The sequence below is a fragment of the Cebus imitator genome, unplaced genomic scaffold (assembly GCF_001604975.1).
Source record: "Cebus imitator isolate Cc_AM_T3 unplaced genomic scaffold, Cebus_imitator-1.0 Scaffold117, whole genome shotgun sequence".
NCBI lineage: Eukaryota > Metazoa > Chordata > Mammalia > Primates > Cebidae > Cebus > Cebus imitator.
In genome coordinates this window covers 3,591,457-3,618,365 of record NW_016107432.1, presented here as the reverse complement: position 1 = coordinate 3,618,365, position 26,909 = coordinate 3,591,457, and the positions used below count along the sequence as shown (strand labels likewise).

The window sequence follows — 26,909 nt, the reverse complement described above, 5'->3', positions numbered from 1 at the left end:
GGCCTCCCAAAGTGCTGGGATTACAGGCTTGAGCCACCGCGCCCGGCCCATCCTAGAAGTCTCTTATGTTAAAGGCATCAGTCCTGTTCTCCTAATGGTGCCTAACTTTTGAGAAACCAAAAGTCTGTGCTTGAGTTATTCAAAGCCGGGGGACGGAACCGCCTGGAATGACCACCTGCTCATGACACAGGCGACTCAATGCGCGTGACATCTATGCCAGGCAACATACCCTCAGTGGGGTCTCTGAAGCTCTCCTCTCCCAGCTCCAAGGCAGGCTGCCCCTGCTGATGGGTGGGCAGTGGCTCACTGTCTGGACAGCCTGTGGGAAGCGCGGTGCCCGCAGCGTTCGAGGCTCTCTCCTGGAGGAAAGCGAGAGTCACCCTGTGTAGTGAGGTCAAGGTACCAGGGTGTGGCTCTGCCTCTCCTACAAGCCTGCGGAAGTAGACCTGTGGGCGAGGGCAGCGGGACTTCCCACCCACCACCCAAGATCACTGGGGCCTTCCACTGCTTGCTGCTCTTCCCCAGAAGCAGGCCAGGCGCACAGGCACCCATATGGGCACCCTTACCTTGCTCTCTGCTCTTGGGGTCTCAGCTGCCAACTGCACCACAGGTGTGTCCTCTGCTAAGGCTGAAACCAGCTGCCTGGGGAGACAGAGTTGGCAGACGCCTGTCCCCCCCACCACATAAACTCTGGCATCCCCTATACCTGCCTTCCCCTGAACTGCTGTGCCGGTCACAGGAACACTCAGCTAGTGTGCACCAGGCATGGGGCTGCCCCAGGGGACCCAGCCACTAAGCTGCCTCACCACCCTTTTTCCAGCAGGAAAACACACACCTGCCCGCTCTGGGAGAAGCAGGCAGGGAGCTCTGAAGTCAGCGCAACGCAGCCAGAGGGAACCACAGGATGAGCACATCCCTTTTACTATGAAACCGACAGAAGCTTCGGGTGGGGAGGCCGGGGCAGGACGACCCCGCACTGAGCAACTCTTCGGCCAGGAGGCAGCAGACCTGAGGCCAAGACCCCAGTGAGCAGGGGACACCACCCCAGGCGGGAACAGGCTCTGCCCAGCTGTTGGAATGATGTACCCAAGTCGAGTTCATTGGAGGAGGGGCTGTGACTGGGGGATAGGGTCCTGTCTGGGGTTGGTGCATTTGGCTTCTGGCCTCAGCACACCCTTATTGGATCCCTCCTTAGTCGAGGAGCGCTAAAGACTCATGGAGGCCAAGGCAAGGCCAAGCACCCTCAGCGGGGCCCCGGCAGCTGTGCCCCTCAGCTTGGATGCACCTGAGCCCTGTTTTTGCCCAGAGGCCCCTCCTCAGGGGGAGCCCACCCAGCCTCAAAGGAGTCTCTGATGATGCCTCTGGCCTGAGGTTGGGGACCATACACGGGGCAGGGCAGCTGCCCCTGCCATGCTCCCCACCCCATCCCACACTCACTGGCTCAGATGGGAGCCTGGCTCCTCCGTGGGACTCCGTGGTTCAGCTGCTGGCCGGCCCAGCCTGGTCTTGGGGCTTTCCAGGGGCTGGGCCTCACTGCAACCGGGCTTGGTGCCACCTCCGAATGGTGTGAAGTTTGGGTACTCCGGCTTGTCCCAGTCGAGGTGGCAAGAGCCCTGAGAAGCCAGCGCGGGGGGCTCCGCTCCCGCTCCGCTCCCACTGTCCTCTTCCGACACCCGCGGGGCCTGCTGCTGCCTTGCTGCCACTCTCCTCAAGGGAGGCTTGAGGCTGGATCTCTCTCCCCGTCTCTTTGGGGGGGGTGCCCTATTGCTGGTGGCGCCGTCGGAGAAATCAAATTCAAGTTTTATGGGTCCAGTCCTCAAGGAGCTGGCCATCTGACCTGAAGCTGCTTTCTCCAAAGGACTCAGGGTCAGGGCTGTGCTCTCAGGAGCAGAGGTGTGTGCACAGGTAAGGGTCTGCGTGCCATCTGCTGGCATGGGGGTGCCCACACTCACGGGGCAGGCTGGGGCCTCGCCAGGCAGATCCCCCAGGGGCGCTCCTCCACGTGCTTCCTCAGGGATCACACCAGGAGGCCAAGTGGCCACTGCTGTGGGTGCAGAGACCCCACCAGGCCTGCATTCCTCCTCGGCTCTGTGCGGAGGCTCCACTCTATGCTGGGACTCTGTCCTGGGAGGGTCTTCTAGGGGCTCAGAAGTGGGTGTCATTCTCTTGTCTAAGGAATAAGAACTAACGTTTTCCTCCAAGGCTTGCTCAGGGCTGCCAGACAGTTTTCCTGGAGACGCCATTTGGTTTTCAGAACTTCCTGGGTTCTGGGGATAGCTTGAGCAGTCCAGGCCAGCCAGGGCGCCTGGGCCAGGTTCGCCGGAGCTGCCATCCCCAAAGGCTGGGCCTGCATCCCCCAGGGGGTCGGTGTCAGCCTCCACTGGTTTCTGGATAATTCCATGAGTAGTTTTGGCATCCACTGCCTTGATGAGCTGTTGGCTTTTAAAAACAGAGTCCACATGAAGCAGTGAGTACCCCTGAGGTTAGGTGGCCTTGGCATGCAATTTGAACACAGGTTTAAGTCTCTCACACCAGAAGCAGGACTGAGTCACCCTCAGGACAGCTTCCAGTTCTCCACTTCTGACCCCAGTTCCTCAATGTGGTTCCCTCCTGTCCTCCCAGGGACCACTCCCTGTGGAATGGCTGGACACAGCTGCGTGACTTCCCTGCTGACCCCTGCCAGAGGGCTGGGTGGCTAGACACAGGGTTCCAAATTGCAGGGGTGCCTTTGGGCTGCCTGTCTGTTCAACCGTACTCATCACACACCCTGCCAGGTGCTGGACCCTGACTCCTCCAGCAGCCTCTGCCACCCAAACAGCACTTGCGACCACACACATGGTCTGTACCAGGTGCGGCAGCACAGATGCAGCACTGAGGCCGGACAGCTGCTGCCTGAGGGTCAGATGTGGGACACTGCACCCAACTGCCTCAAGCTGATGCCAGAGAGAGAAGCTTGGAGGGATCTCTCCCACCTGGTAGACTGCTCCCCAATTTCCCACCACTTCCTTCATTTTTAAACTTTTTTTTGGGACGAAGTGTCACTCTTGTTGCCCAGGTTGGAGTGCAGTGGTGTGATCTTGGCTTACTGCAACCTCCACCTCCAGGGTTCAAGCAATTCTCCTGCTTCAGGCTCCCAAGCAGCTGGGATTACAGGCGACTGCCCTTACTACCAGCTAATTTTTTTGTATTTTTACTAGAGATGGAGTTTCACCATGTTGGCCAGTCTGTTCTTAAACTCCTGACCTTAGGTGATCCGCCTGCCTCAGCCTCCCAAAGTGCTGGCATTACAGGCGGGAGCCACTGCGCCCAGCATCCACCACTTCCAGTAAAAAGACCATTCGAGCATCTGACCACCAGTGTCCAGTGACCCCACCTTACTCCTCAACAGACAAGGCTGCCTGCCACGCTTTCAGCTGTGCCCAGCCCTCTGTGCATGGCCTCCAGCCTGCTGTCGACCTGTGAAGTCACAAAATCATTATCTCCGTCTGTGTTTCTCCTCATCACTGAAGGGTGTGCACCATCTTAAAGACCCTGAATTCTAACACGAAGGGACCTGAGAGCATTCCAGTAACACTTTAGTCCTCATGAAAACAGCTACAGGCAGAAATGAGCACGCTCAGTCAGCCCTGTCCTCTGGCTTACACCTCACCCAAGGACATGCCCAACCTGGATGGCCAGCAGGGGTGTGGTGAACAAAGGTTTTTCTGTACTAATCTGCTTTCCCCTTCAAGTCGGGGACTGGCAGTGCTGTGGCCAGGGACAGTTAAACCTCTGAAGGGCAAGGCTGAGGTGCAGGATGCCACCTTCAGGCACAGAAAGGCCTGAATGGCCTCTGCAATGCCTCCCTGGGATGTGGGCACACTGGCCCAGCACCCGCCTGCTACAGAGGAGTCCCCTAGGTGCAGAGAACTTCTTCCCAAGGACCACCGTCCCTGCGCCACTCACTGCTGCTTATCACGTGCGGCAGCTGCTGCGACAGCTGGGGCTGGACCTCAACACAGAGGACACGAATGCCGCACTACCTGCTCCCCAGCCTTCAGGTCCCTCAGAAGACGGAGGGTCATGCACCACTGCATGTTACCTGCCCTTCTCTTCCAACTCTTCTCTAAGTTTGAAGATGTCAAAACTGAGAAACTGAGGGTGAGGGACCTACCAGACTGCTCACAACTGCTCTCCTGCCCAGCTGCCAGCTGGACCACCTGACCCTCCAAGGCCACTCAGCTGTCTCAAAATGATACGTGGGCAGCTACGCCCAGCGGCTCTTCCTGGTCTCATCCCACTGACGTGGGAGCACTACAACCACCACCACCTGGGCCTCAGCAGAGTTTCAGAAAGGAGATGACAGCCATATGGCAGGACACCGAAGTCCCAGCCACAAGCCTAGAGTCACTCTAGCTGGAGCCCCTCAAGGCCGCTCTCCCAAGCCTCTCCTAGCTCCTCCACACCCTCTGCCCTGCACGGGCTGCTGGGTGGCCTGGAAGCCATAGGGCAGAAGCAAGGGCATCCTCAGCCCAGGGACGGGTCAGATTCATGGCAGCAGGGAGGCAACTTCTCTGCTGCTGGGTCTCCCTTCCTCCTTGGGGTTGTAGTAAATCAGTGTAGGATTCATTCTCACCTTGTTTGACCAAATTTCAAAAGGGCAAAAAACAAAGCTGAAAAGTATCAAGGAGACATGGAAAAAACTGCAGATTCAGGCTGGAGAGGAGACAGACCCAGGGCCCAGAAAAGGATGCAGGAAAGGCTGCCTGCAATTATTGGTGACATTTTACCTCACTTAGGTGGTGATAAGCATTAGTGGTATTCTGTTCCTTATGCTTTTCTGTGCACATCTAAAATCTATTTTATATTTATACATTAAAAATATATATATTTTATGTATATATATTTTTAAAGTGAAGCAGTGGAAGTGGAAAAGGAACAAAGAAATCTGTAACTAGTTGTGATTAATTAGTTGCAAACACCACTGCACTCAGACCAGCCCTAAAATCTGTTTTAAAGTTTTGGGCCAGCTGGGCGTGGTGGCTCATGCCTGTAATCCCAGCACTTTGGGAGGCGGGGGCCAGTGGATCACCTGAGGTCTGGAGTTCAAAATCAGCCTGACCAACATAGAGAAACCCCGTCTCTAATAAAAATACAAAAAATTAGCCGGGCGCGGTGGCACATACTTGTAATCCCAGCTACTTGGGAGGCTGAGGCAGGGGAATGGCTTGAACCCGGGAGGCGGAGGTTTCAGTGAGCTAAGAACGCACCACTGCACTCCAGCCTGGGCAAAAGAGTGAAACTCCGTCTTAAAAAATGGAAAATTAAAATTAAAACTTGGCCGGGTATGGTGGCTCAGAACTGTAGTGCCACACACTTAGGAGGCCAAGGGGGGAGGACTGCTTGGGCCCAGGAAGCTGAGACTAGAGTGAGCTGAGACGCTGCCACGGCACTCCAGCCTGGGGGACAGAGCAAGACCCCATTGCAAAACAGCAGCAACAGTTTTAAATGCTTACAGCAGCAAAAAGCCCGCAGAAAATCATGCCTCTGGGGTCCCTTCCCAGCCTGGATGCAGATGAGGTATTCCCAGTTGCCCAGACAGACGAGTTCAGCTGCAGGGTCAAGAGCTGCCTCCAGGCTCCTCCCTTTCCAGGCACACACAGAAGCCGCCGCCATTTGCTTGCAGGTAAGCGCCAGGTGGGACAGCAGACTGCCAGGCCTCGTCTGACACCCAGCACCTAGCAGATCCCCCTGACCATGCAGACTGACTGGCAGATCACACAACGTGGTTTCTTTGCCCACAAGTCTGTCTGTTCTTTCCAAGGGCTAAGGTGCATGGAATTCAAGAGAAATGAAACTATAGAACGCCCTTCCTGGAGATGGAGTCAAGGCGTTTCATCAGATTACACAGGCAAAGATCGAGGCCAATCAGTTGGCAGAGGGACAACAAACATGTAAAGTACGGGCTGGGCGGACGGCTCACACCTGTAATCCCAGCGCTGGGAGGCCAAGGCAGGTGGATCACCTGAGGTCAGGATTCAAGACCAGCCTGGCCAACATGGTGAAACCCCATCTCTACTAAAAATACAAAACTTAGCCAGGCGTGGTTGTGTGCGCCTGTAGTCCCAATTACTCAGGCTGAGGCAGAAGAATCTCTTGAACCCGGGAGGTAGAGGTTGCAGTGAGCTGAGATCGTGCCACTGCACTCCAGCCTGGGCAACAAAATGAGACTCTGTCTCAAAACAAACAAACAAACAAACAAAAAAATACCACAAAACAACAACAAAAGAAAACACACAAAAAACCATACAAATTAGCCTGGTGTGGTGGGTGCCTGTGATCCCAGCTACTGGGGAGGCTGGGGAAGGAGAATCACTTGAACCCAGGAGATGGAGGTTGCAGTAAGCAGAGATCACGCCACTGCACTCCAGTCTGGGTGACAAGAGCAAAACTCCGTCTCAAAAAAAGAAAAGAAAAGGGAAGTTAAAACTTATTCCAAGTATTTGATGATCAACTTTTCTGTTAGTGAACTGGCCACATGCTGCACACACTCCATAGATTTCAGAAGAAATCCGGCCAAGACTGGACAACGGGACAAGGTGTGCCTGCAAGAGCCATCGGACAGAGCAGTGAACTGCACTACACCCAGAAGTGCCAACACTTACTTCTTCTGTGTCCATCCCGGGTGAGAGTTTTCCAGTCCCAGGGTGTCACCCTGAGCCAAAGGAGCCTCGAGTTTGCTGGCCATGCCAGGACTTAGAATCCTCTGTGTCTGTGGATCCCGCAGAGGCGTCTGAAAAGTCACCTGTGGGGAGTAAGGGGGAGGGCACCTGTTTGTTCGTTCAGCTGTCACAGCCACACCGGCAGTGTCCGGCAGCTCAGAGGTCACCAGGAAAGCAGGCCCTAGGGCGACCTGGCCAGCCACACATGGTAGAGGTCACACTTACCTTCATAGCTTTGGCCAGGTTCTTGGGTGGCACATTTTCTTTCTGTGACTCACAAAGAACAGACGATCTTCCGGTAACTTCCAGTGGCGAAAACAGGAAGTCGCAGTTTTCTGTACTTTTCTCACCGCTGACATTTTTGTTGTTTAAGACTTGCAGACTCATTCTGGAAAAGCAGAACATGTTCATGTCAGTGTGAGAACAACACTACCACGTTCTCCGGACAGATATGCCAGCTGCCGTGCAGTGCTGTGGGGGCACAACGCCCCTTCGCAGGCATGCTCATCACTCTGGAGGTGATACCTCCCCCAGGTGTCCTGTGCCAAGTGAGGCTGAGAAAGCCTCAGACTGAGACTCACTCTCCAGTATGGCAGGGAAAGTCATGGCAGCACTGCTGCCTCCTGGGACCAAGAGCTAAAGGGCCTTCAGGCTGAGACGGTAAGAAAGAAAAACCAAGCTCGCGGAACCTCTACTGCCATATTACTTCATTAGGCACAGGTCAGGAAACAGGAAAGTCCTGGCCTATAAGAAATCCAGAAGATCCAGAGGAAGCCGTGGTCTCCCCACAGGCCTCTGCATGCGGCGTGAGGCACCACCAGGCAGCAGAGGGCAGAAAAGCAGGATCAGACCAGGCTGAGGGGGTGAAGGCCCAGAAGAGGAGCTTGGAGAGGCGCGTGGATAAGATAAGTCCAGAGCTCAGCAGCAGGTGCCAACAAGTACCTGCGTCAGGCCTCCGGCCAGGCCCAGCTTCCAGGACCTCATGCCGGGCACCCACACACCTGCCACCCTTTCTGCCTACAGCGTTCCCAGACTAGGAGAAAACGTAGGCAGAAAGGCTGCCAGAGAGAACTGAGTGTCGACCTGAGCAGGGACCCCACGGGCACCTGGTGATGACTGACACCTGGGAGGCTGTGATTTGAAAAGCAAAGGTGGGGAGGGTCCTGGAGAAGGAGGGGCAGCCGGGGCAGGTCGGTGCTGTGGCTTGAGAAGCCCTCTGTGGTGCTCTGTGTGGGTGGGGAGGGAAGCAAGGAAACCACAGGCTTCTGCAGCCCGAGGAGGAGAGGCCAGACCAGACCCGAGCCTGGCCAATGGCACGAATGGGACTTCCAGAGGACGCTTAGGTTTTTGGCCTGAACAACTGGGTACAGGGCAGGGGAAGGGGTGCCGGATCGCTGGGGGACCCACAAGCCTGGAACTCAGGGAGAAAGTGACTCGGAGGAAGCCTTTCGACGGCCTGGAGGAGCGCGGGAGAGCAGCAGGCCCAGCCTCGGTCAGGCGGGGCTTTTACTAACTATGGAGCCACGGGGGGCTCTGGGCAGACAAGGGACCGGCTCCAGGCTGGTGCTTTCATTCCACGCCGGAGCACAGAGGGCTGCGGCTGCGGGGAAGCGGTCGGGGCCCAGGTGCCGACCGCAGGTGGCCCAGCTGGAGCTGGCCCCAGGACGGGGGCCGGAAGGGACCAAAAAACAACGAGGGGCTCCGCGAGCTGGGAGCCAACAAAGAGCCAGAGTGCGCGGCCGAGAGGCAGGAGAGGGTCGAGGAGAACAAAGGACCTCGGGGCGCTCGCTCTGCCGTCGGGCTCGGCCCAGCCCCGCCCCAGTCTCCCCCGGCCACCGTCCAGGGGCAGTCAGTCCAGGGCTGGGTCCCCCAACAGGGCGCAGGACGGGCTCCGGCAGCGGCCCCGGGAGGAGCCCAGGGGGACGCTTCCCGGGGAAAGCGGCGGCGAGGGCGGGAGTGCGGGAGGGCGAGGGCCGAGGGCGGGGCGGGACAGCCTCGCGGCCCCCGGCCCTGGAATCCCAGCTTCCCAGCGCCGTATGGCCGCTCGCCTACCTGCCCGCCTGCCCGTTGCCGGGCTCTGAGCCCGCGCCGCCGCCGCCAGGAAGGAGGGGTCCGCGCCTGCTCCGCGCCGGGGACTGAGTCTGGCTGCCGCAGCCTTCGGTGGCCGCCAGCGCGCCCGAGTTTCAAACGCGGACGGTTGCCTCTACGCAGCCAATCAGCACGCGGCCGGGGGCGGGACCGCAGCAGCGCGGACGCCCAATAGGAGCCGTGCCTCGCCGGCCCCGCCCCCTCGTGCGCCGACGGTTTCGGTTCCGGAGTGGAGGGCGAGTTAGGAGCATCTGAAGCTGGGACCGCAAGCTCGCAGTCGCCCTGTGAACCTCGGGCTCTGCAGCGTACGCTACTGGGCGGGGCGTCATGGCCAGGGCTTGAAAGCCGCTCGCTCAGGCCTAAGTTTCCTCAGCTGTGCATTGGGACCAGGTGCGGCGCCGCCTCCAGGGCCGGCCCTGAAGAGAGGCCGCACCCTCACTGGGACTGCATCTCCCAGAGTGCCCTGCGGGCGACCGGACTCCATCTCCCAGAGCGCCCCGCGGGCGGCCGGGCAGCGGGACTCCGTCTCCTGCAGTGCCTTTCGGGCGGTCGGGCGGCGATTGCCGCAACCGACAGGCCCGGGACCCGGCGCAGTGGCCTCTTCCCTGCGTCGGGGGCGGTGGCCTCGCCGGGCAGCGTCCCGGCGGCAGCGCGATGGACAGCCCCGAGGTGACCTTCACTCTCGCCTATCTGGTCTTCGCCGTGTGCTTCGTGTTCACGCCCAACGAGTTCCACGCGGCGGGGCTCACGGTGCAGAACCTGCTGTCGGGCTGGCTGGGCAGCGAGGACGCCGCCTTCGTGCCCTTCCACCTGCGCCGCACGGCCGCCACGCTGCTGTGCCACTCGCTGCTGCCGCTCGGTGAGGCTGCCCGCGCCGGCCGGCCGCGTCCTCTCCCGCGCAGGGCTTGTTAGGAGGCCGGGAGGAGGCCTCCGGCGGCTCCCCGAGGCCCCGAAAGCGCCTGGGCGCAGCTGGCGAAAGGCACCAGTACCCCGGTCCAGAGGGACCGCGGCGTCGGCTGAGCGCGCTTAGGGGCGCCGCTGGCGCTGGCTTGCAGGTGACCGGAGCCCAAGTTCACAACCTTGGGCAGGTGATACTCCGGTCCACCTGGCCTCAAGTCCTGGACCGTCGCACCCCTGGGGGTCACAAGACCGAGCCGCCTTTGCTTATCGTGGTTGGGGGCAGTGGCCAGGAGGAGAAGGAAACTGTTGATTGATTCCAACAGAAGGGGTCGGAGAGGCTGTGTTGAGGGTGGCACTGCTCTAGGCCTTGGAAAGTGGGTGTTGGGAGAAGAGGCAGATTTGGAGGCAATTCCAGTTTGGGGGCACCCCAGGGTCAGAGGCCAGGGAGGGCCTCTGTGTGCAGCTGGGAGGCTCAGAGTTGTCTGGGGCATTGCTGGGCTGGGCCCAGGTTGCACCTGACTGACAAAAGTCCCGACAGGTGCCAGCTCGGCCTCTAGAAGGTCCCCCTCTCAGCAGGTTGGATGATGGAAAGGTGGGAGGTCGGGGGAGCAGAGGCTGGAGGGGGATTCCAAGGAGGACACGGGCAGACGCAGCTCTGGGAGAACAGGTGGCCAGTGGCCGGCCAGGTCTGCCGCTCTGGGGACACAAGGGGGTGACTGTTGATCCTGGTGTGAGGATGCAGCTGCCTGGGCCCAGGAGAGCTGGAGGCAGGTGTGGGGTGGAGGCGCCCAGGCCTGCCTCATGGAGAGGATGGGCTGGGGGCCCACCTGAGAGATGGATGGGGCTGAGTGGGCCACTCAAGGGTACTGGGTGGGTTTCTGTAGTCCTTCCAGCTGCACCCTCCTCAGAGGCCTTTGAGGGACCGGGCGCCCCACTTCACCAACGAGGGACCACAAGTGACTCATGGTGGCCCCACCTGGAGCAGACAGCCCAACTGGCCTCACCTTGATATCAAGCTCCTTTTATTTTTAACTTAGTTGGAAAGTTTTCAAGCTTTGTTAGGCATTAGTTACCTACCGTTATATATCACGTTACCTTGAAACAGCGACCGGGCCTACTCCAGATGTGGACTATTGTGATTTCCCAAGGGGAACCTGCTGCTGCAGCTCCTCACCAGCGCCAGCGCTCATTTCGACCTTCAAATTGTCCCCGATTCAGCCAGCAGGGCCCTGAAGCAGACTCCGTGTCCTGGACGTGCCCCTCATTCTTTGACACTTGCTTCCTTCTCGCACACAGCCTCTCAGTCTGGGATGGGCCATGTTTCTCAGCCTCGTCAGAGGGAGCGGGGTTGAGAGACCAAGGTCCCAGCAGGCCAGGGGTCAGGTCTGCATGAGGACAACTGATTGTTGTGTTTATTTCTTCCTTTCTAGAAAGGCTTTTGTAGTTTTTCAGTACTTACATATTGTGTGAACCTAAAGCAGCAAATTAGAAACCTTTCCCCCTAACATACCCCGCCATTGCCACGGGCAGGGACAGAGCAGGCTGGCTGGGCAAGTTCTCTGTGGGTAAAGCGCACTCACCTGGGGAGCTGACCAGGCCCTGGAACCCGGGCAGAGGGTCAGGCCCAGGGCTGGGGACGAGAGAGGGTTGCACGGTGGCCCTTGGATGGGCTTGCTGTGGGGGTGTGGACAGTGGCTTGGCCCCCGACATTCCCCTGAGGCTCGCCCTGTCCTTTGCAGGCTACTATGTGGGCATGGGCCTCGCAGCTTCAGAAAAGCGGCTCCACTCCCCCAGCCAGACCCCTGAGGCCTGGCGGCTCTTCCTGTTGCTGGCTGTGACCCTCCCCTCCGTCACCTGCATCCTGATCTACTACTGGTCCCGTGACCGGTGGGCCTGCCACCCACTGGCCCGCGCCCTGGCGCTCTACGCCCTCCCACAATCTGGCTGGCAGGCTGTTGCCACCTCCGTCAACACCGAGTTCCGGAGGATTGACAAGTTTGCCACTGGCGCACTGGGTGCCCGTGTGATTGTGACAGACACGTGGGTGATGAAGGTGACCACCTACCGAGTGCATGTGGCGCAGCAGCAGGATGTGCACCTGACTGTGACAGAGTCCCGACAGCACGAGCTCTCGCCAGACTCCAGCCTGCCTGTGCAGCTCCTCACCATCCGAGTGGCCAGTGCCAACCCTGCAGTACAGGCCTTTGACATCCGGTAAGAGTGTGGTGCCGGAGCGGCTGTGGAGGGGTGCAGAGGGGACACGACAGGCCAGAGCCAGGCTCTGGCACCACGACACCTGGGAGGTGCTGGCCTAGCGGGTGTGGACTCAGCACTCCTGGGCCTGTGTGACACCAGTCACCGAGCCCTCCTGCATGGCCCTCCCTCAGGCCCCCCTGCCCTCTTGGTCTTCCCTTCCACTCTCCCCGGAGGCATCTCCCCCAGATTCTTGGGGAGCACTTGGGACAGTGCAGCCCGCAGACTGGACAGCTGCCTTGCTCCGTGGTCTGCTCCCTGCCCAGGCTGGGCCATCTGGCACTGGGTCCCTGGGCTCTGGCCTTAAGGCCGTCTCTCCTGGTTGGTCCTGGTGCAACAGCTGCCTTGTCATTCCTTGGGGGGGCGCAGCCTCCATCTCCCTTCCCCCTTTGCCCTGCAGAGGGCCCAACAGCTCTCCTCCCTTCAGGCTGAACTCCACTGAGTATGGGGAGCTGTGTGAGAAGCTCCGGGCACCCATCCGCAGTGCGGCCCATGTGGTCATCCACCAGAGCCTGGGCGACCTGTTCCTGGAGACATTTGCCTCCCTGGTAGAGGTCAACCCTGCCTACTCAGTGCCCAGCAGCCAGGTAGGGGCCAGGGCTGGGCGGATGGGTGGGTGCCCATGGGCGTCTGCTTGGGATCCTGTGATGCTCTGTCTGCCCGCAGGAGCTGGAGGCCTGCATAGGCTGCATGCAGACGCGTGCCAGCGTGAAGCTGGTGAAGACCTGCCAGGAGGCGGCGGTGGGCGAGTGCCAGCAGTGCTACTGCCGCCCCATGTGGTGCCTCACTTGCATGGGCAGGTGGTTTGCCAGCCGCCAGGACCCCCTACGTCCCGACACCTGGCTGGCCAGCCGCGTGCCCTGCCCCACCTGCCATGCACACTTCTGTATCCTGGATGTGTGCACCATACGCTGAGTGGGCTGGGGCTTGAGGATCCTGGTGACTCTGTGTTCCCCCAGCCACAGGGTGGGGAGGGGGTGGCTGGGCCTCTGAGTTGGCAAAGGGCTCTACCTAAAGCACTTGATCTGTAGCAACTCGCCTCTGCCCTGGGTCTGCAGAAGGCTGAGGACTTTTGGTTAAAAGCAATCCTCATGAACACACCCCACCCTGCTCAGCAGCCAGGGGACAAGTCCTTGGCACCTCCTCTTTGCCTCCCTCCCGTCCCTTCCTGCAGGTAGGGGCAAGTACTGCACACACACACACAACACAGCATTTGCCCCGAGGCCATTTCCTGGAGACCCCGGGTCTGCTCCAGTGGTCCTCACCTGGGCCACTTGCCTTAATTCTCTGGAGCAAACCCACCCTCATTTACGTGCCAGACCCAGATCAGCTTTCTCCCGCCCTGTCCTGGAGCTGCCCCTGGCTGCCTGGAGAGCCCTGGGTATGTTCCGAGGATGGGGTGGAGAACAGGGCACGGCTCCGGTGTGGGAGTAGCCCTGGGGCTTCCTGGTGGCTTTGGCATTGGGGGGCCGTTCCTGGGTGGCGTGGCAGGCCAGGCCAGAGTGCCCTCATTAGTGGAACTGTCTCCTCAGGGTTTCTCACCCTGTCCTTGGTGCCTTCTGCTGCTCCCAGAAGTCCAGGGAAGGCAGAGGCCTCAGACTCCTGGATGGGGTGGGGTTTGAGCCGAGGACCAAAGTGTCACAGTGACATCCAGAACACAAGCCCACAGGGCATCCTGCACAGGCTGCCCACTCCACTAGGGCCTACCGGGTTCAGAAGGGTATGCACGCTTGCTGTGGTTGAAGCTCTGGTGAGCGGTCTTGCCTGGTTCCTGATGGGCGGAGGCGGAGGCGGAGGCTTTGTCCAGGCTCCAGGGCACAGCCCTGACTACTGGAGTGGCTCTCACACCTTCGGCCCTGGGCGTGGCTGATTCCAGCAGCAGTGATGGACTCAGGTGGCCTGACCCCCAGGACTGGGAGGCTTCCTGAGGCACTCAGAAGGTAAAGGCAGCAGGGGCCGTGGCCAGGAGCCAGACCTAGCTGTGGTTCTGAGTTTTAAGGGCTGCCAAAGAGGGTCAGCGGGTTGGGGTTGTTTTTACTACAAAAGAAGTTAGTTTTATAAAGACAAACCTATTGTAGCCAAATGACAGTGTATTTAATAAAATTTGGTTTGAAGTGATACATCGTGTTATGTGTGGCCTGATACTAAAACCATGCTTTTGTAGTAGAGAGTGGCCTGGGGGTGGTGGAGAGCCAACTTAGAGGTGGAATTGTGCGCGTGCCCTGCTTTGTTCAGCATAAGGAGGAAAAGCCCATTGGTTGGGAGGCAGGTGCAGCAGGAACCTTCCCCTGATTCCTAGTTGGGGACTCGGGGGTCTTGGGAACCTCCACCCAGGGTCATCTGCAGAAGCAGGGCGGCAGGGGCACTGACCGATTGATCCCTGCAGGTCCAAGATCTCTTGCAGAGATACATCCTGGGGGGACGTCACTGTGTGGTTGCCGCTGTAGCCGCTTCCAGATTCAGGATGTGATGTGGGGACATGTGGGTGGCCGAGGAGTGACTAGCCCTTTGGGTTGACTTGCGCTTGCAGCTGCGTCTGTAGGAACGCCAGGCTGTCTCTGACCTCACTGTGTATCAGGGTGGCCCAGGAATTGCCAGCCAAACACCCGGCGTTCCCGACAGCACTGGGCCCGCAGGGGAGCACCCCAGCAACTGGAACGGTGAATGCTGGCCGCTGTTTCCCATTCTGCTTCTCGACCCACGGAATGGTTTTTGGGGAAATAGTATACCTAACCCTGTTGAAAGATATGACCAGTGGACTTGGGTTTTCTGTGCTGAGTGGCTTCAGATTCTTTCCAGTGTGGTGCTTTCACTGGTATTCTTTTGCATGCACAAAATACCAGGCACTGCTTTTTTTTTTGAGACAGAGTCTTGCTCTGTCGCCCAGGCTTCAGTGCCATGGCCTGATCCCAACTCAGTGCAACCTCTGCCTATCGGGCTCAAGTGATTCTTCGCCTTAGCCTCCTGAGTAGCTGGGATTACAGGTATGCACCACCACACCCGGCTAATGCTTGTATTTTCAGTAGAGACAGGGTTTCACCACATTAGCCAGGCTGTCAGGTACTGCTCAAGGCTGGTGTTTGTTGAGCTATTAGAGAAAGAATAACGGGCTGGGCGCGCTGGCTCACACTTGTAATCCCAGCACTTTGGGAAGCTGAGGTGGGCACATTACCTGAGGTCGGGAGTTTGAGACCAGCCTGACCAACATGGAGAAACCCCGTTTCTACTAAAAATACAAAACATTAACCCGGTATGGTGGTGCATGGCTGTAATCCCAGCTACTTGGGAGGCTGAGGTAGGAGAATCACTTGAACTGGGAGGCAGAGATTGCAGCGAGCCGAGTTCATGCCACTGCACTCCAGCCTGGGCAACAGAGCTAGACTCTCTCAAAAAGAAAAAAAAAAAAAACGGAGTGGCAGAATACAGTTTAAGTGTAGGGTGTGTGACCTAACCCTTGCCCGGCATGACCTTAGGTGCTACTCATAATCTGGTATCTCATTGCCACTGGTGTCCCCTTGGCCATAGTGGAGTCCATTCAGTTGTTGGGGGCTTAGGATTTTTACTTTACAGTGTTGAGGGTTATGGGATGCCGGGGGAGGCAAGGGACAGGGTGTTCTGTCCTAGTCCGAGGACGAACTTTCCAGTTCAAAAGAAGGGGGGCGGTGGGCGCACCAAAGGCACAGTTCTGAGGGCAGCAGGTGCAAAAGCTGCGCCCTGCCAGAGGTGTTGGGCCTTGGAGGGATCCCAAGCATCCCTGGGGCTCAGCCTCCTGGACCTGCCCCCACCGCCCTTTCTTTTGGCTGGTTCCACTCTGCCCTGCATCCCTCACGTTTTCCCCAGCAGGAATCTGTGGGAACCTGTTCCCAGGTGTGTGTGAACCCTGCTGGGGTTCTCTTTGGCCAGATCCGCGGGGCCGTCAGCTGCAACCGTGACGGCGGGGAAGCGGGACGCGACGGTGCGGATCAGCAGGGCCTCGGCCCCGGTGGCGCCTCCCTGCTGGGCCAGGGATTCTTCGGGATGCGTCAGGCCCGGTCAACTCCAGGCAGAGAATGGGGGCGCCAGGCAGGCAGGGAGGCGGCGGCAACGGAACCTAGCGGTTTAGCCGGTGTGCGGCCAACGACCGGGGCAGCGGTGCCGGTAAGACTCAGTGTAGTGGCCAACTATCGCTGCCTAAAAGGTTACTCCAAAACTTTAAGCGGCTCAAAACAATACTCCGCGCGCAGGGGGCCCGCAGCGGCCACGGGACCATGGGGAGCAGCCAGTAGCGGCCAGAGGCGGCGCCTTCCGGGTTCCGTGTTCCCGGTTCCCGCCAGCGCGGAGACACGCCCCCGCCTGTGTATGGACCAATCGGAGACGCGCTCCACCCAGGCCGGGACCAATGGGAGATGCGCCACGACCCAGGCCGAGAAACACGCCGCGTGCCCTTCCCCCACGACCTGCTCCGCGTTGCGCCCGGCGGAATCTCCCGCCAAAGCTGCCCCGCCCGCCAAGGCGCGACCTATCTGCGTCGCAGGGGCCCGCGGCGGGCCGGCCGCCTCAATGCCAGGGGTGGGGGGCAACCTTTTCCTCAGGGCTGTCCGCATTCTGCAGCGCCCATCCGCCTCCCAAGCCGAGCGCCGGGCAGTCGGGCCTTGCGGCGGCCCGCGATCCTAAGGCCTCGGTCCAGCTTCAGTCGGCCCCCGGGGCGCGCGCAGCCGAGTGGACCCCTGCGGCGTGGCCCGATGGTCTCGCCCGACCCGGCGCGCGCGGGAGGCCGAGGGGGCGGGGCCTGGCGCCCACATAAAGGCGGTTGGGGGCGGGGCGCGGAGGGCCCGTGAGCGCCGGCGCGGGCGCACTTCGCTGTCTCGGCCCCGGGCCTGCCCTACCCTGCGCGCCCGGCCCGTGCCGCCATGGCCTGCCGCCCGCGAAGCCCGCCCAGGTACCAGAGCCGCTGCGACGGCGACGCCAGGTGAGGTCGGGCTGCGAGGGGGCGAGCGAGCGCGTGCCCCGCGGGGTGGGGGTCGTGCGGGGCCGGGGGTGTGCGGCGGTTCTGGACCTGCCGAGCCACGCCGACCGCGTCCCTCCCCGCAGCCCGCCGTCCCACGCGCGATGGAGCCTCGGACGGAAGCGCAGAGCCGACAGCCGGCGCTGGAGGCCCGAGGACGCCGAGGAGGCCGAGCACTGCGGCGCCGAGCGCAGACCCGAGAGGTGGGCGCGGGACCCGGGGTCGGGGCGCGGCGAGGCCGCGGGGACCTCGTCGCGCTCTCGCGATGCGGGGCGGTCCGGTCGGCGCCCCGCGTCCGTTTACCTTTGTTTCTGCGCGGCCCCTCGGCTGGGGCCGCCGCGGCTGGCCCGGGAGGCGCCGGAGCACCCCGGAAGCACCTGCCCAGGGTGGGGGGCAGCTGAGCCGGCGGCAGTCCGCCTGCGTTGCGCCCCGGGAGAGGTCAGGGTCTCCGGCGAGCCCCTCGAGAGCACGTGGAAGTCGGGACAGCGGAGTGCCGAGGGGGAGCGGGTCGGCCGGTGGACCTGCTCGGGCGTTTTCCGGGTGAGGCAGTGAGCTGGGCGGGTCGGGGTGCGCGCGGCGGGAGGGCTCCGGGCCCGTGCTGATGGCTGGATTCGGGGGCACCGCCGGGCAGCGGCGGGAGAGAAGCAGGGTGCGGGCGCTCACAGCGCTGGGGCTTCTCGGGGCTGTGGCTGGAGGAAGCCTCCGGGGGCTTCGTGTGTTGACGGGGAAGAAGTGAGGCGCTCCGCATGCTGAGGCCCCACCCTCGTGTGCGGACGCGGGTGGCCCGCCCCGCCCCGCCCCGCCCCGCCCCGCCCCGCCCCGCCCCGCCCCGCGTGGGGGCTCATTGCTGCTGTTACCTGGAAGGGAAAGGTGACTGGGCGGAGCGGGGCCGTGAGGGTGGTGGGGACTGCGCGGTTCAGGATAGACTTGCCGAAGGGTTGGGGATGGGAGGCCGAAAGGAAGATGGAAACTCGGACCCAAATGTGCTGTGCCAAAAGGAAGAAGCTACGCGGAAAGCCGAGTCATCAAGAAGCTGCCTTTGCTTTTCCTTTTGTTCTTAAGCAGATAGCTACAAATAAAAGGTTAAGTATCTCGGCTGAACTCCTTTCACCTGAAGTGCCGATTTATGGAAATACATAATTGACTATTTTCCGAGCTGCTCCTTTTCTCTTGGAACACGTGATTACTTTGCTCTCCTCCTTTCTCCTTCAACCTACTTTTCTTTCTTTTTTTTTTTTCTTTTTGAGTTGGAATCTTGCTCTGTCGCCCAGACCTGAGTGCAATGGTGAGGTCTTGGCTCACTGCAGCCTCCACCTCCCGGATTCAAGTAATTCTCCTGCCTCAGCCTCCCTAGTAGCTGGGATTACAGGTGTGCGCCATCACCCCTGGCTGATTTTTGTATTTTTAGTAGAGACGGAGTTTAACCGTGTTGGCCAGGCTGGTCTCAAACTCCTGACCTTGTGATCTGCCTGCCTCGGCCTCCCAAAGTGCGGGGATTACAGGCGTGGGCCACTGTGTCCGGCCTACTTTTCTCTTTTAAATGTCGAAGCCCTCACCATCCTCTTTGGAGAAAGGTACAGACTATAAACTGTTTCTGTGATTTTGTGTTTTTCTAGGCACATCCTTAACATTACTAAACTGAGACCTGCCTCAGGCACTTTTTGGTTTACACAGGAAAGAGGCATCAAGAATAACCGAAGCCTGTAGGTCTGAACACTGTTGATTGTGGGACCATTTGCCAAGATAGAGAAGATGGGCTGGAGCCTCCAGATTTGGGAAGTCGGGAGGCGTGAGAAGGTGCTTGGAGAAGCAAAGGGAGATGTCAGAAAGGTTAATAAGCGTAGGAGTCTACATGGGGAGGCATCTTCAGGCACAATGAGTTACCAGCATGTGTAGATGATTTTTAAAGACTCTAGGGCTGGGCACAGAAGAGGTCCAAGGGCCATATATGAAGGGAAGGTAGTCAAACCTTACTGAGGTCGAGCTCTGAACTCTAGTGCTCTCATTCAGCTGAAGATAAAAAGGTTAAATCCTGGTCGGCTGCGGTGGCTCATGCCTGTAATCCCAACACTTTGGGAGGCCGAGATGGCTGCAACATGAGGTCAGGAATTCAAAACCAGCCTGGCCAACATGGTGAATCCCCGTTTCTACTTAAAAAAAAAAAAAAAAAGAAAAAAAAATTAACCAAATGTGGCAGGCACCTGTAATCCCAGCTACTCTGGAGGCTGACGGAGAGAATTGCTTGAACCAGGGAGGCAGAGGTTGCAGTGAGCTGAGAACGTGCCACTGTGCTCCCACCTGGGCAACAGAGCAAGACCCTGTCCCAAAAAAAACACAAAAGTTAAATCCTTACAATGCTCTAGAGTTATGGAAGTTCTTGGTATCCTCATTCCTCCAACGGCAGGAATGCTTCTGTCCTAGGGCCTTTGCACTTAGTGTTTGCGCGTTGGGGAATGCTTGGAGGCACCTGACAAATAGAGCCAGCTCATTGATGGATAAGATCTAGATGTTACTCCCTTGGGAAGGTGTTAGCTTAGTGTGTAAAATAGGCTTTGTTGTCCCAAGATAGGGTAGATTGTGACTACATCTACTTCATTCACATACACACTCTTTAAATTATGCCCGGGGTTCAGGAATTTGTTATGCTGAGAGACCCAGACTTGAACCTGTTGATACACTAGTGAGGGTGCTTGTGTCCAATTCTGGATGAGCCTCTATTGAGTCAGTTTAATTTTCAGTTAACTACCTAATTTGATTTCATACTTTTCTGTCAGTTTTAGAATCTGGAAATTTACTTTTAGAAATCCAATTTAAGTTGCTTTGAGTTGTGTGACTGTAAGGGAAGAAATGATAAGTACATAAGATTTGTTACTGCAATTGCATTTTCAAAGCATAGCATTTGGTTTGCAGTTAAAATATGTTGCTTACTTGTAGTTAAAGTTGGTATCTAGTTTTATTCATTTTATTTATTTTTTTTCCAGTCCCTCCCCTCCCAACTCATTTTGTTTTTTTGAGGTGAAGTCTGATTCTTTCACCCAGGCTGGAGTGCAGTGGTGTGATCTCGGCTCACTGAACCTCGGCCTTCCAAGTTCAAGCAATTCTCCTACCTCAGCCTCCCAAGTAGCTGGGACTGTAGGCATGTGCTACCATGCCTGGCTAATCTTTTGTATTTTTACTAGAGATGGGGTTTCACTATGTTAGCCAGGTTGGTCTCAATCTCCTGACCTTGTGATCCGCCTACCTCAGCCTCCCAAAGTGCTGGGATTATAGATGTGAGCCACTGCACCCGGCCCAGTATCTAGTTTTAATATCAGTGATCAACAGAAAAATGAGGTGGAAAAATAAGAATGTGAGTTTATGTATGATGTATAGATAACAGATAACATCAATTCGAACTGCCAGAATTTGGGGCATCAAGCCTTAGGCTTTCAGATTTCCTGATTATATTTACTTACTTACTTACTTTATTTATTTTTGAGATGGAGTCTTGCGCTGACACCTGGGCTGGAGTGCAGTGGTGTAATCTTGGCTCACTGCAACCTCCGCCTCCCGGGTTCAAGCAATTCTCTGCCTCAGCTTCCTGAGTAACTGGGATTATAGTTGCCCACCACCACACCACATCCAGCTAATTTTTGTGTTTTTAGTAGCAACGGAGTTTCACCATGTTGGTCATGCTGGTCTTGAACTCCTGACCTCAGGTGATCCACCTACCTCTGCTTCCCGAAGTGCTGGGATTACAGGCGTGAGCCACCATGCCCAGACTATTTATCTGTTTATTTAATTTTTTTTTGGGGGGGGGAGGGTCTTGCTCTGTCCCTCAGGCTAGAGTGCAGTGCTCGATCTCAGCTCGCTGCAACTTCCTCCTGGGTCCAAGCGATTCTCCCTCCTCAGCCTCCCCAGTAGCGGGGGTTACAGATGCGCTATCTCTCCTGGCTAATTTTCTGTATTTTAGTAGAGATGGGGCTTCACCATTTTTCCCTGGATGGTCTCGAACTCCTGAGCTCAGGCAAGTCGCTGGCCTCAGCCTCTCAAAGTGCTAGGATTACAGGCGTCAGCCGCTGCACCTGGCCATAAATTCCCTGATCTTGACTGAGGACTTCCTTGAGCTTGATGGAATTGAGCTCCTGGATTTGGTTTAACCCAAGCATAGGGGGTACTTTGCCAGTAGACGGAGTCCTAATGCAGCAAGGACTCCGACATATACTCCATACACATTGTAATTGGAGTGTACATAACATTCTGAATTACTGCATGCACCTAAAAGCTAAATGTGTATATTAGCTATTCTGTGTTATTTATTTTATTTAGTTTTTTTTTTTTTTTTTTGAGATGGAGTTTCACTCTTGTTACCCAGGCTGGAGTGCAATGGCGCGATCTCGTCTCACCGCAACCTCCGCCTCCTGGGTTCAGGCAATTCTCCTGCCTCAGCCTCCTGAGTAGCTGGGATTACAGGCACGCGCCACCATGCCCAGCTAAATTTTTTTTGTATTTTTAGTAGAGACGGGGTTTCACCATGTTGACCAGGATGGTCTCGATCTCTTGACCTCGTGATCCACCCGCCTCGGCCTCCCAAAGTGCTGGGATTACAGGCTTGAGCCACCGCGCCCGGCCTAGCACACATTAAAAATACAACTTCTAAGGCACCCAGAAATGTGTTCATACACGTTACAGGACCACTCACAAAGAGAACATATAATTCACTCTAGACAGTCAGCATTGGATAAATCAGAAGAGTGTTATCCCTCAGTACTGTACCCAATCTCAGTAAATATTTGCAACATGGTGAGAAGGGGTCAGCGGTACCTGCTTTATAATTCTACGAAGTACTCAGACTTACAAATAATTCAGAACTAGTTAAAGAGTCTCCCGTGATATCCGGCAAAATAGAACAAGTAGCTTAATTTTGCAAAAGTATTGGTAATTTTGGTGTGTGCTACATCTGTGGTCAAATCAAAACATTCCTGGGGTGGCCTGGAGAAGTTTCTGGTAGCTTGCTTCATTATTAGACATTTGATAATAAGCCTTACCAATAGAATACCATTTTTTCAGCATCAGTCATTTCTCAACTAGTCAGTGGTTCAGTAATTTTATCATGAATGATAATGGAGAGAGAACTGAAGATAATTCTCACACTTAACAGGAATTAGAATGGGTTAACGCAGGCTGGGTGCGGTGGCCCTTGCCTGTAATCCCAGCGCTTTGGGAGGCTGAGGCGGAAGGATCACCTGAGGTCAGGAGTTCAAGACCAGCCTGACCAACATGGAGAAACCCTGTCTGTACTAAAAGTACAAAATTAGCCAGGCGTGCTGGCACATGTCTGTAATCCCAGCTAATCTGGAAGCTGAGGCAGGAGAATTACTTGAACCCTGGAGGCAAAGGTTGTGGTGAGCCGAGATTGTGCCGTTGCACTCCAGCCTGGGGAGTAAGAGTGAAACTCCATCTCAAAAAAAGAAAAAAAGGATCAGTGCAGAACAGAAGGAGGCAGACATTTGGCAAGTGCAGGATCCTACTGTGTGGCATAGATGTGTCTGCAAAATTCTTTCCCTGAAGGTTCATCTGCAACCTCAGCCTCCCTTCAGATGGAGGAGTCTACACTGGCCAGGTAACCTGGAAGAATGCCAGACCTCCACTTTTATATGGATACAGGCTTGGGACTATACAACAGATACACCCATCTGAGGTAGTGAGCTTCAATTAGCAATTCATCTTGCAGAGCCTTCTCAGTATGACAGCAAATCCCTTTGTATGGCCAGCCAGGGGGAGCATGAGGTTGGTGGAAATGAGTAGTTTCTCTGCACCATCAAGCATGCATATATCTCTGTCTAGACGTGCCCACAATCTATGAAACTCAGGCTTTGTTGGAATGATGGAATTCTTTGGTCCTCAGTTTTATGAAAGGCAGTATCGTCACAGTGTTGTCAACATTAACATTGGTAATGACTTCAAACTGGTACTGATGGCATAGGGACAAATTAAATGCTAGGTGGGAAACTATACTCTCCAAACTTCTGAGTCAAATTCATGAGCTCCAGCATCAGGCTAGATGTTGGATCAATCAGATAAGGTTAACCCGTAGAAATGCCAGAGCTGAAGCTGCAAACCAGATGGGGGTTTTCTGACTGCCACACACACTGCAGAAATTGGAAGCAAATCTCCATCTTGGCCGCGCATGGTGGCCTATGCCTGTAATCCCAGTACTTTGGGAGGCTGAGGTGGGTGGATCACGAGGTCAGGACTTTGAGACCAGCCTGGCTCAGATGGTGAAACCTCGTCTTTACTAAAAAATACAAAAATTAGCCATGCGCAGTGGTGGGTGCCTGTAATCCCAGCTACTCAAGAGGTTGAGGCAGGAGAATCGCTTGAACCTGGGAAGCAGAGGTTGTGGTGAACGGAGATTGCACTATTGCACTGTAGCCTGGGTGACAGAGCAAGACTCCATCTCAAAAAAAAAAAAAAAAAAAAAAAAATTTCCATCTTAATGGCTGTTGAGTTGACTTTATAAACACCTACCACAGATGAACCAAATAACTTGATTTTAGCCATATGATAGCCCTGGACTACAGAAGTGTAGATACTCAAAAGGAATCATAATGTCTTTATAAGTCTAAATTTTAACTGGTTTTATTACACCCCAGACACAGTGGACACACTGCCGAGGAACTCCGTGACTTACACTCTATTCAGACAGCCCCGGGTAGACAGATTCAGCTGATACGTTAGTTCTTCATCTAGTTTGCCTTTCTCCTGCTAAACTCTAGTTTCGTATGACTTGATACACATAGTTCATTGATATAATTCTTTTAATTTTTTGGGTTGGGGTAGAGATGAGGTCTCACTGTGTTGCCCATGCTGGTCTTGAACTCCTGGGCTCAAGTGATCCTCCTACCTCAGTTTTTCAAAGTGATGGTATTACAGGCATCAGCCACTGTTCCCCACCAGCCTTTGAATATTTCTTGACATACAGTTTGGAAGGAAACAAAGTTGTGTCATGGTTCAGTAGCATTTTTGTTTTGTTGCAGCTTTACCACTCCTGAAGGCCCTAAACCCCGTTCCAGATGTTCTGACTGGGCAAGTGCAGTTGAAGAAGATGAAATGAGGACCAGAGTTAACAAAGAAATTGCAAGGTACACATTTTGGACCACTTTGAAGTGTTAATCTGTGGTGTTTTCAGTCACACATTAAATTTTATATATGTCTTAAGAATAGTGGTTCTCAAAGGTCTGGGCTCCAGACCAAAAGCATCAACATTTCCTGGGAAATTGTTAGAAATACAGGTTCTCAGACCCTTCCCTGTGAAAAGCCCTCCAGGTGAGCCTACTCTCAAGTTTGAAGATGACTGTCTTAGGTGGCAATCCTTCTGAGAGTGGAAGTAGGGATACAGTGGTGGTATTGCAGGCTGGAGGACTATAAGGAACTTTCTGCAGTCTTTTGTTACCACCCACCTTCTGTGTGCTGTGCTAACACAACCCAGCACAGTCAGTGGAGTGCGCTCTCCAGATGAAGGAATATGCTGACTAACATCTGGCTCAGGTTGCACAGCTCAGAAGTGCCAGCATTCCAGGAGATGTCTCGAGCTTGGATTCTGTGAACCTCTTGCAGTTGTACACAAGATTGTTGTGTGTATCCAAGTTCTTACTAACTGTAAGTTACTTCCTCTTTGTTGACCGGTCATCATTCAGATAATGCGTCCTTAACCATTGTTTAATCTCCCTTGAGTATATTATCAGTCCTTTCTCTTTTGGTGAGTTGTATAACTCAAACATAGTTGCATGGACTGGGTGTATTCAAACCCACTTTAAAAATGTGGCTCATAATTAGTTGAAGTTTTTTTTATTTTGTTTGAGGTGGAGTCTTGCTCTGTTGCCAGGTGGGAGTTCAGGGAGATCTCGGCTCACTGCAACCTCCGCCTCCCAGGGTAAAACAATTGATTCTCCTGCCCCAGCCTGCTGAGTAGCTGGGACTGTAGCATGTGCCACCATTTCCAGCTAATTTTCACATTTTTAGTAGAGATGGGGTTTGCCATGTTGGCCAGGATGGTCTTGACCTCGTGATTGACCCGCCTTAGCCTCCCAAAGTGCTGGGATTATAGGGCAAGCCACCATGCCCTGACTAGTTGAAGTATTTTACAAGATAATTTTAGCTGACAAGTGACTGATGAACAAACAGAGTCTCATGGGAAAAATGTGCCGAGTGTCAGCCGTGGAATCATAACTAGACTACCCGTTCTCATCTTGGCAGCCAGTGATGATATTTATGGCTGCCTTCTTTGAAAAGGGACAGGAATATATGGGAATTGGTTATTGAACATTTGGGGGAATTATTTGTAATTTCTGGTATCAAAAATGTGTGGGTGGATAGTATGCTTGGGTAGAAGAAATGAACTAGGAGTTCACAGATGTGAGCACCAATATTTTTAGTTGTATTTACGTAGGTCTTAGTGAATTGCTGTATTTATGTAGCTCTTGACTTCGGCTATAAAATTAGAATGTTCGACTTAACCTGTATAATTTGTGTTGCATTCACAAGTCTTAGAACAGTTCTTGCATACCTGTAGCCTAGTTGTTCCTTCAAGTCACCCCTTGTCGGGGACTATCTGCAGCTCTTAGGCAGATTCCACCTGTCTAGACTGTCCTGTGGGTGGACCCCTATTTGTTCTTCAGAAAGCTCATGGGCCTGTGCCTGAAAATTGCCCTGTTTTGGAAAACAGCACTGTTTGGACTGCTCTGCTGATCATATCCTTTGTGGTGGAAAGCTGTGGCTTTTATTTTTATTTATTTATTTTTTTGAGACAGAGTCTTGCTTTGTTACCCACCCTGGGGTGCAATGGTGCAATCTCAGCTCACTGCAACCTCCGCCTCTCAGATTCAAGCAATTCTTCTGTCTCAGCCTCCCGAGTTACAGGCTCATGCCACCATGTCAGCTAATTTTTGTATTTTTAGTAGAGGCAGGGTTTCACCATGTCGGCCAGGCTGGTTTCAAACTCCTGACCTGGGGTGATCCACCTGCCTCTGCCTCCAAAGTGCTGGGATTACAGGACAGAGCCACCGGGCCCTGCAAAAGCCGGGTCGGATTTAGTGCAACCTGTGTGATTTAACCTCCTGGCCCTTTGGTGAGCCATCACAGAGCAGACCAGCTTACTTCCCGACAGCAAGAGGGGTATGAGAAGTCAGCTTACTATAGTTTAAGGGGAGTAACAGACTACAAACTGGCAGTGTGAGAGCTTAAAAATGGATTTGCATCATACCTGAAACCAGTCTTTCTCATCCAGGGTACTGGAGGGAATGAGGCCCCACAGAAAATGATTTGTAGGACTAATCTCTGAATTGTGCAAGGATGGTGGATATAGCCAGGGCTACTCTAGATACACAGGAGATAAATTACTTCATTACCTTCTGATGTTCTCACTGCACTGAACAACTCAGCAAACTTGGGTGGATTTTAGACTTTGAAGGGAGGGCACAGTGATACATGACATAATTTAGATACCTGCATGACAGGCCAGGTGTGGTGGCTCACTCCTGGTCTCAGTGCTCTTTTTTGAGGGTGGAGTCTTGTTCTGTTGCCCAGGCTGGAGTGCAATGACACGGTCTAGGCTCACTGCAACCTCTGCTTCCCGGATTCAGGCAATTCTCCTGCCTCGGCCTCCCAAGTAGCTGGGACTACAGGTGTCCGCCACCATGCCCAGCTAATTTTTGTAGTTTTAGTAGAGATGAGGTTTCACCATGTTGGCCAGGCTAGTTTTGAACTCCTGACCTCGTGATCCACCCGCCTCAGCCTCCCAAAGTGCTGGGATTACAGGCGTGAGCCACCGCTTCCGGCCTGATTCAGTACTTTTGAGAGGCTGAGGCGGGAGGATCACTTGAGCTCAGGAGTTCAAGAGCAGCCTGGGCAACATAGTGAGACCTCCCCTCCAAAAAAAAAAAATTTTTTTTTCTCTCCAAAAAGACTTTTTTTTTTTTAAAAATTTTTTTTATTTTGCTTAT

At 55.3% G+C, this 26,909-nt stretch overlaps 2 protein-coding genes across 7 annotated transcripts in view; one reads left to right on the top strand and one right to left on the bottom strand.

Moving 5' to 3' along the window:
• The window catches only part of TACC3 (transforming acidic coiled-coil containing protein 3), a 23,567-nt gene extending 14,585 nt beyond the window's left edge, over nucleotides 1-8,982 (bottom strand). For 4 of the 5 annotated variants that reach the window (XM_037742170.1, XM_037742172.1, XM_017538979.2 and 1 more), the window contains exons 1-6: nucleotides 8,754-8,982; nucleotides 6,927-7,089; nucleotides 6,645-6,784; nucleotides 1,438-2,439; nucleotides 567-642; nucleotides 230-359 (exon numbers count right to left, since the gene is read on the bottom strand). In XM_037742170.1, coding sequence (XP_037598098.1) covers nucleotides 230-359; nucleotides 567-642; nucleotides 1,438-2,439; nucleotides 6,645-6,784; nucleotides 6,927-7,088 — 1,510 coding nt within the window. In that variant the 5' untranslated portion in view covers nucleotide 7,089; nucleotides 8,754-8,982. The remainder of the gene's footprint in view (nucleotides 1-229; nucleotides 360-566; nucleotides 643-1,437; nucleotides 2,440-6,644; nucleotides 6,785-6,926; nucleotides 7,090-8,753) is intronic. The other variant, XM_017538981.2, reaches the window with a different exon arrangement.
• Nucleotides 8,983-9,008: 26 nt separating this feature from the next.
• Nucleotides 9,009-24,850, top strand: TMEM129 (transmembrane protein 129, E3 ubiquitin ligase). 2 transcript variants are annotated; one of them, XM_017538988.2, is made up of 4 exons: nucleotides 9,009-9,648; nucleotides 11,429-11,903; nucleotides 12,370-12,529; nucleotides 23,946-24,850. In XM_017538988.2, exons 1-4 carry the CDS (start codon nucleotides 9,444-9,446, stop codon nucleotides 23,958-23,960), a joined length of 855 nt encoding a protein of 284 aa, XP_017394477.1. In that variant the 5' UTR covers nucleotides 9,009-9,443; the 3' UTR covers nucleotides 23,961-24,850. The 2 variants fall into 2 exon arrangements, with proteins under 2 accessions (XP_017394477.1, XP_017394476.1); XM_017538987.2 differs by lacking the exon at nucleotides 23,946-24,850 and adding an exon at nucleotides 12,609-15,140.
• The last annotated feature ends 2,059 nt before the right edge of the window (nucleotides 24,851-26,909 follow it).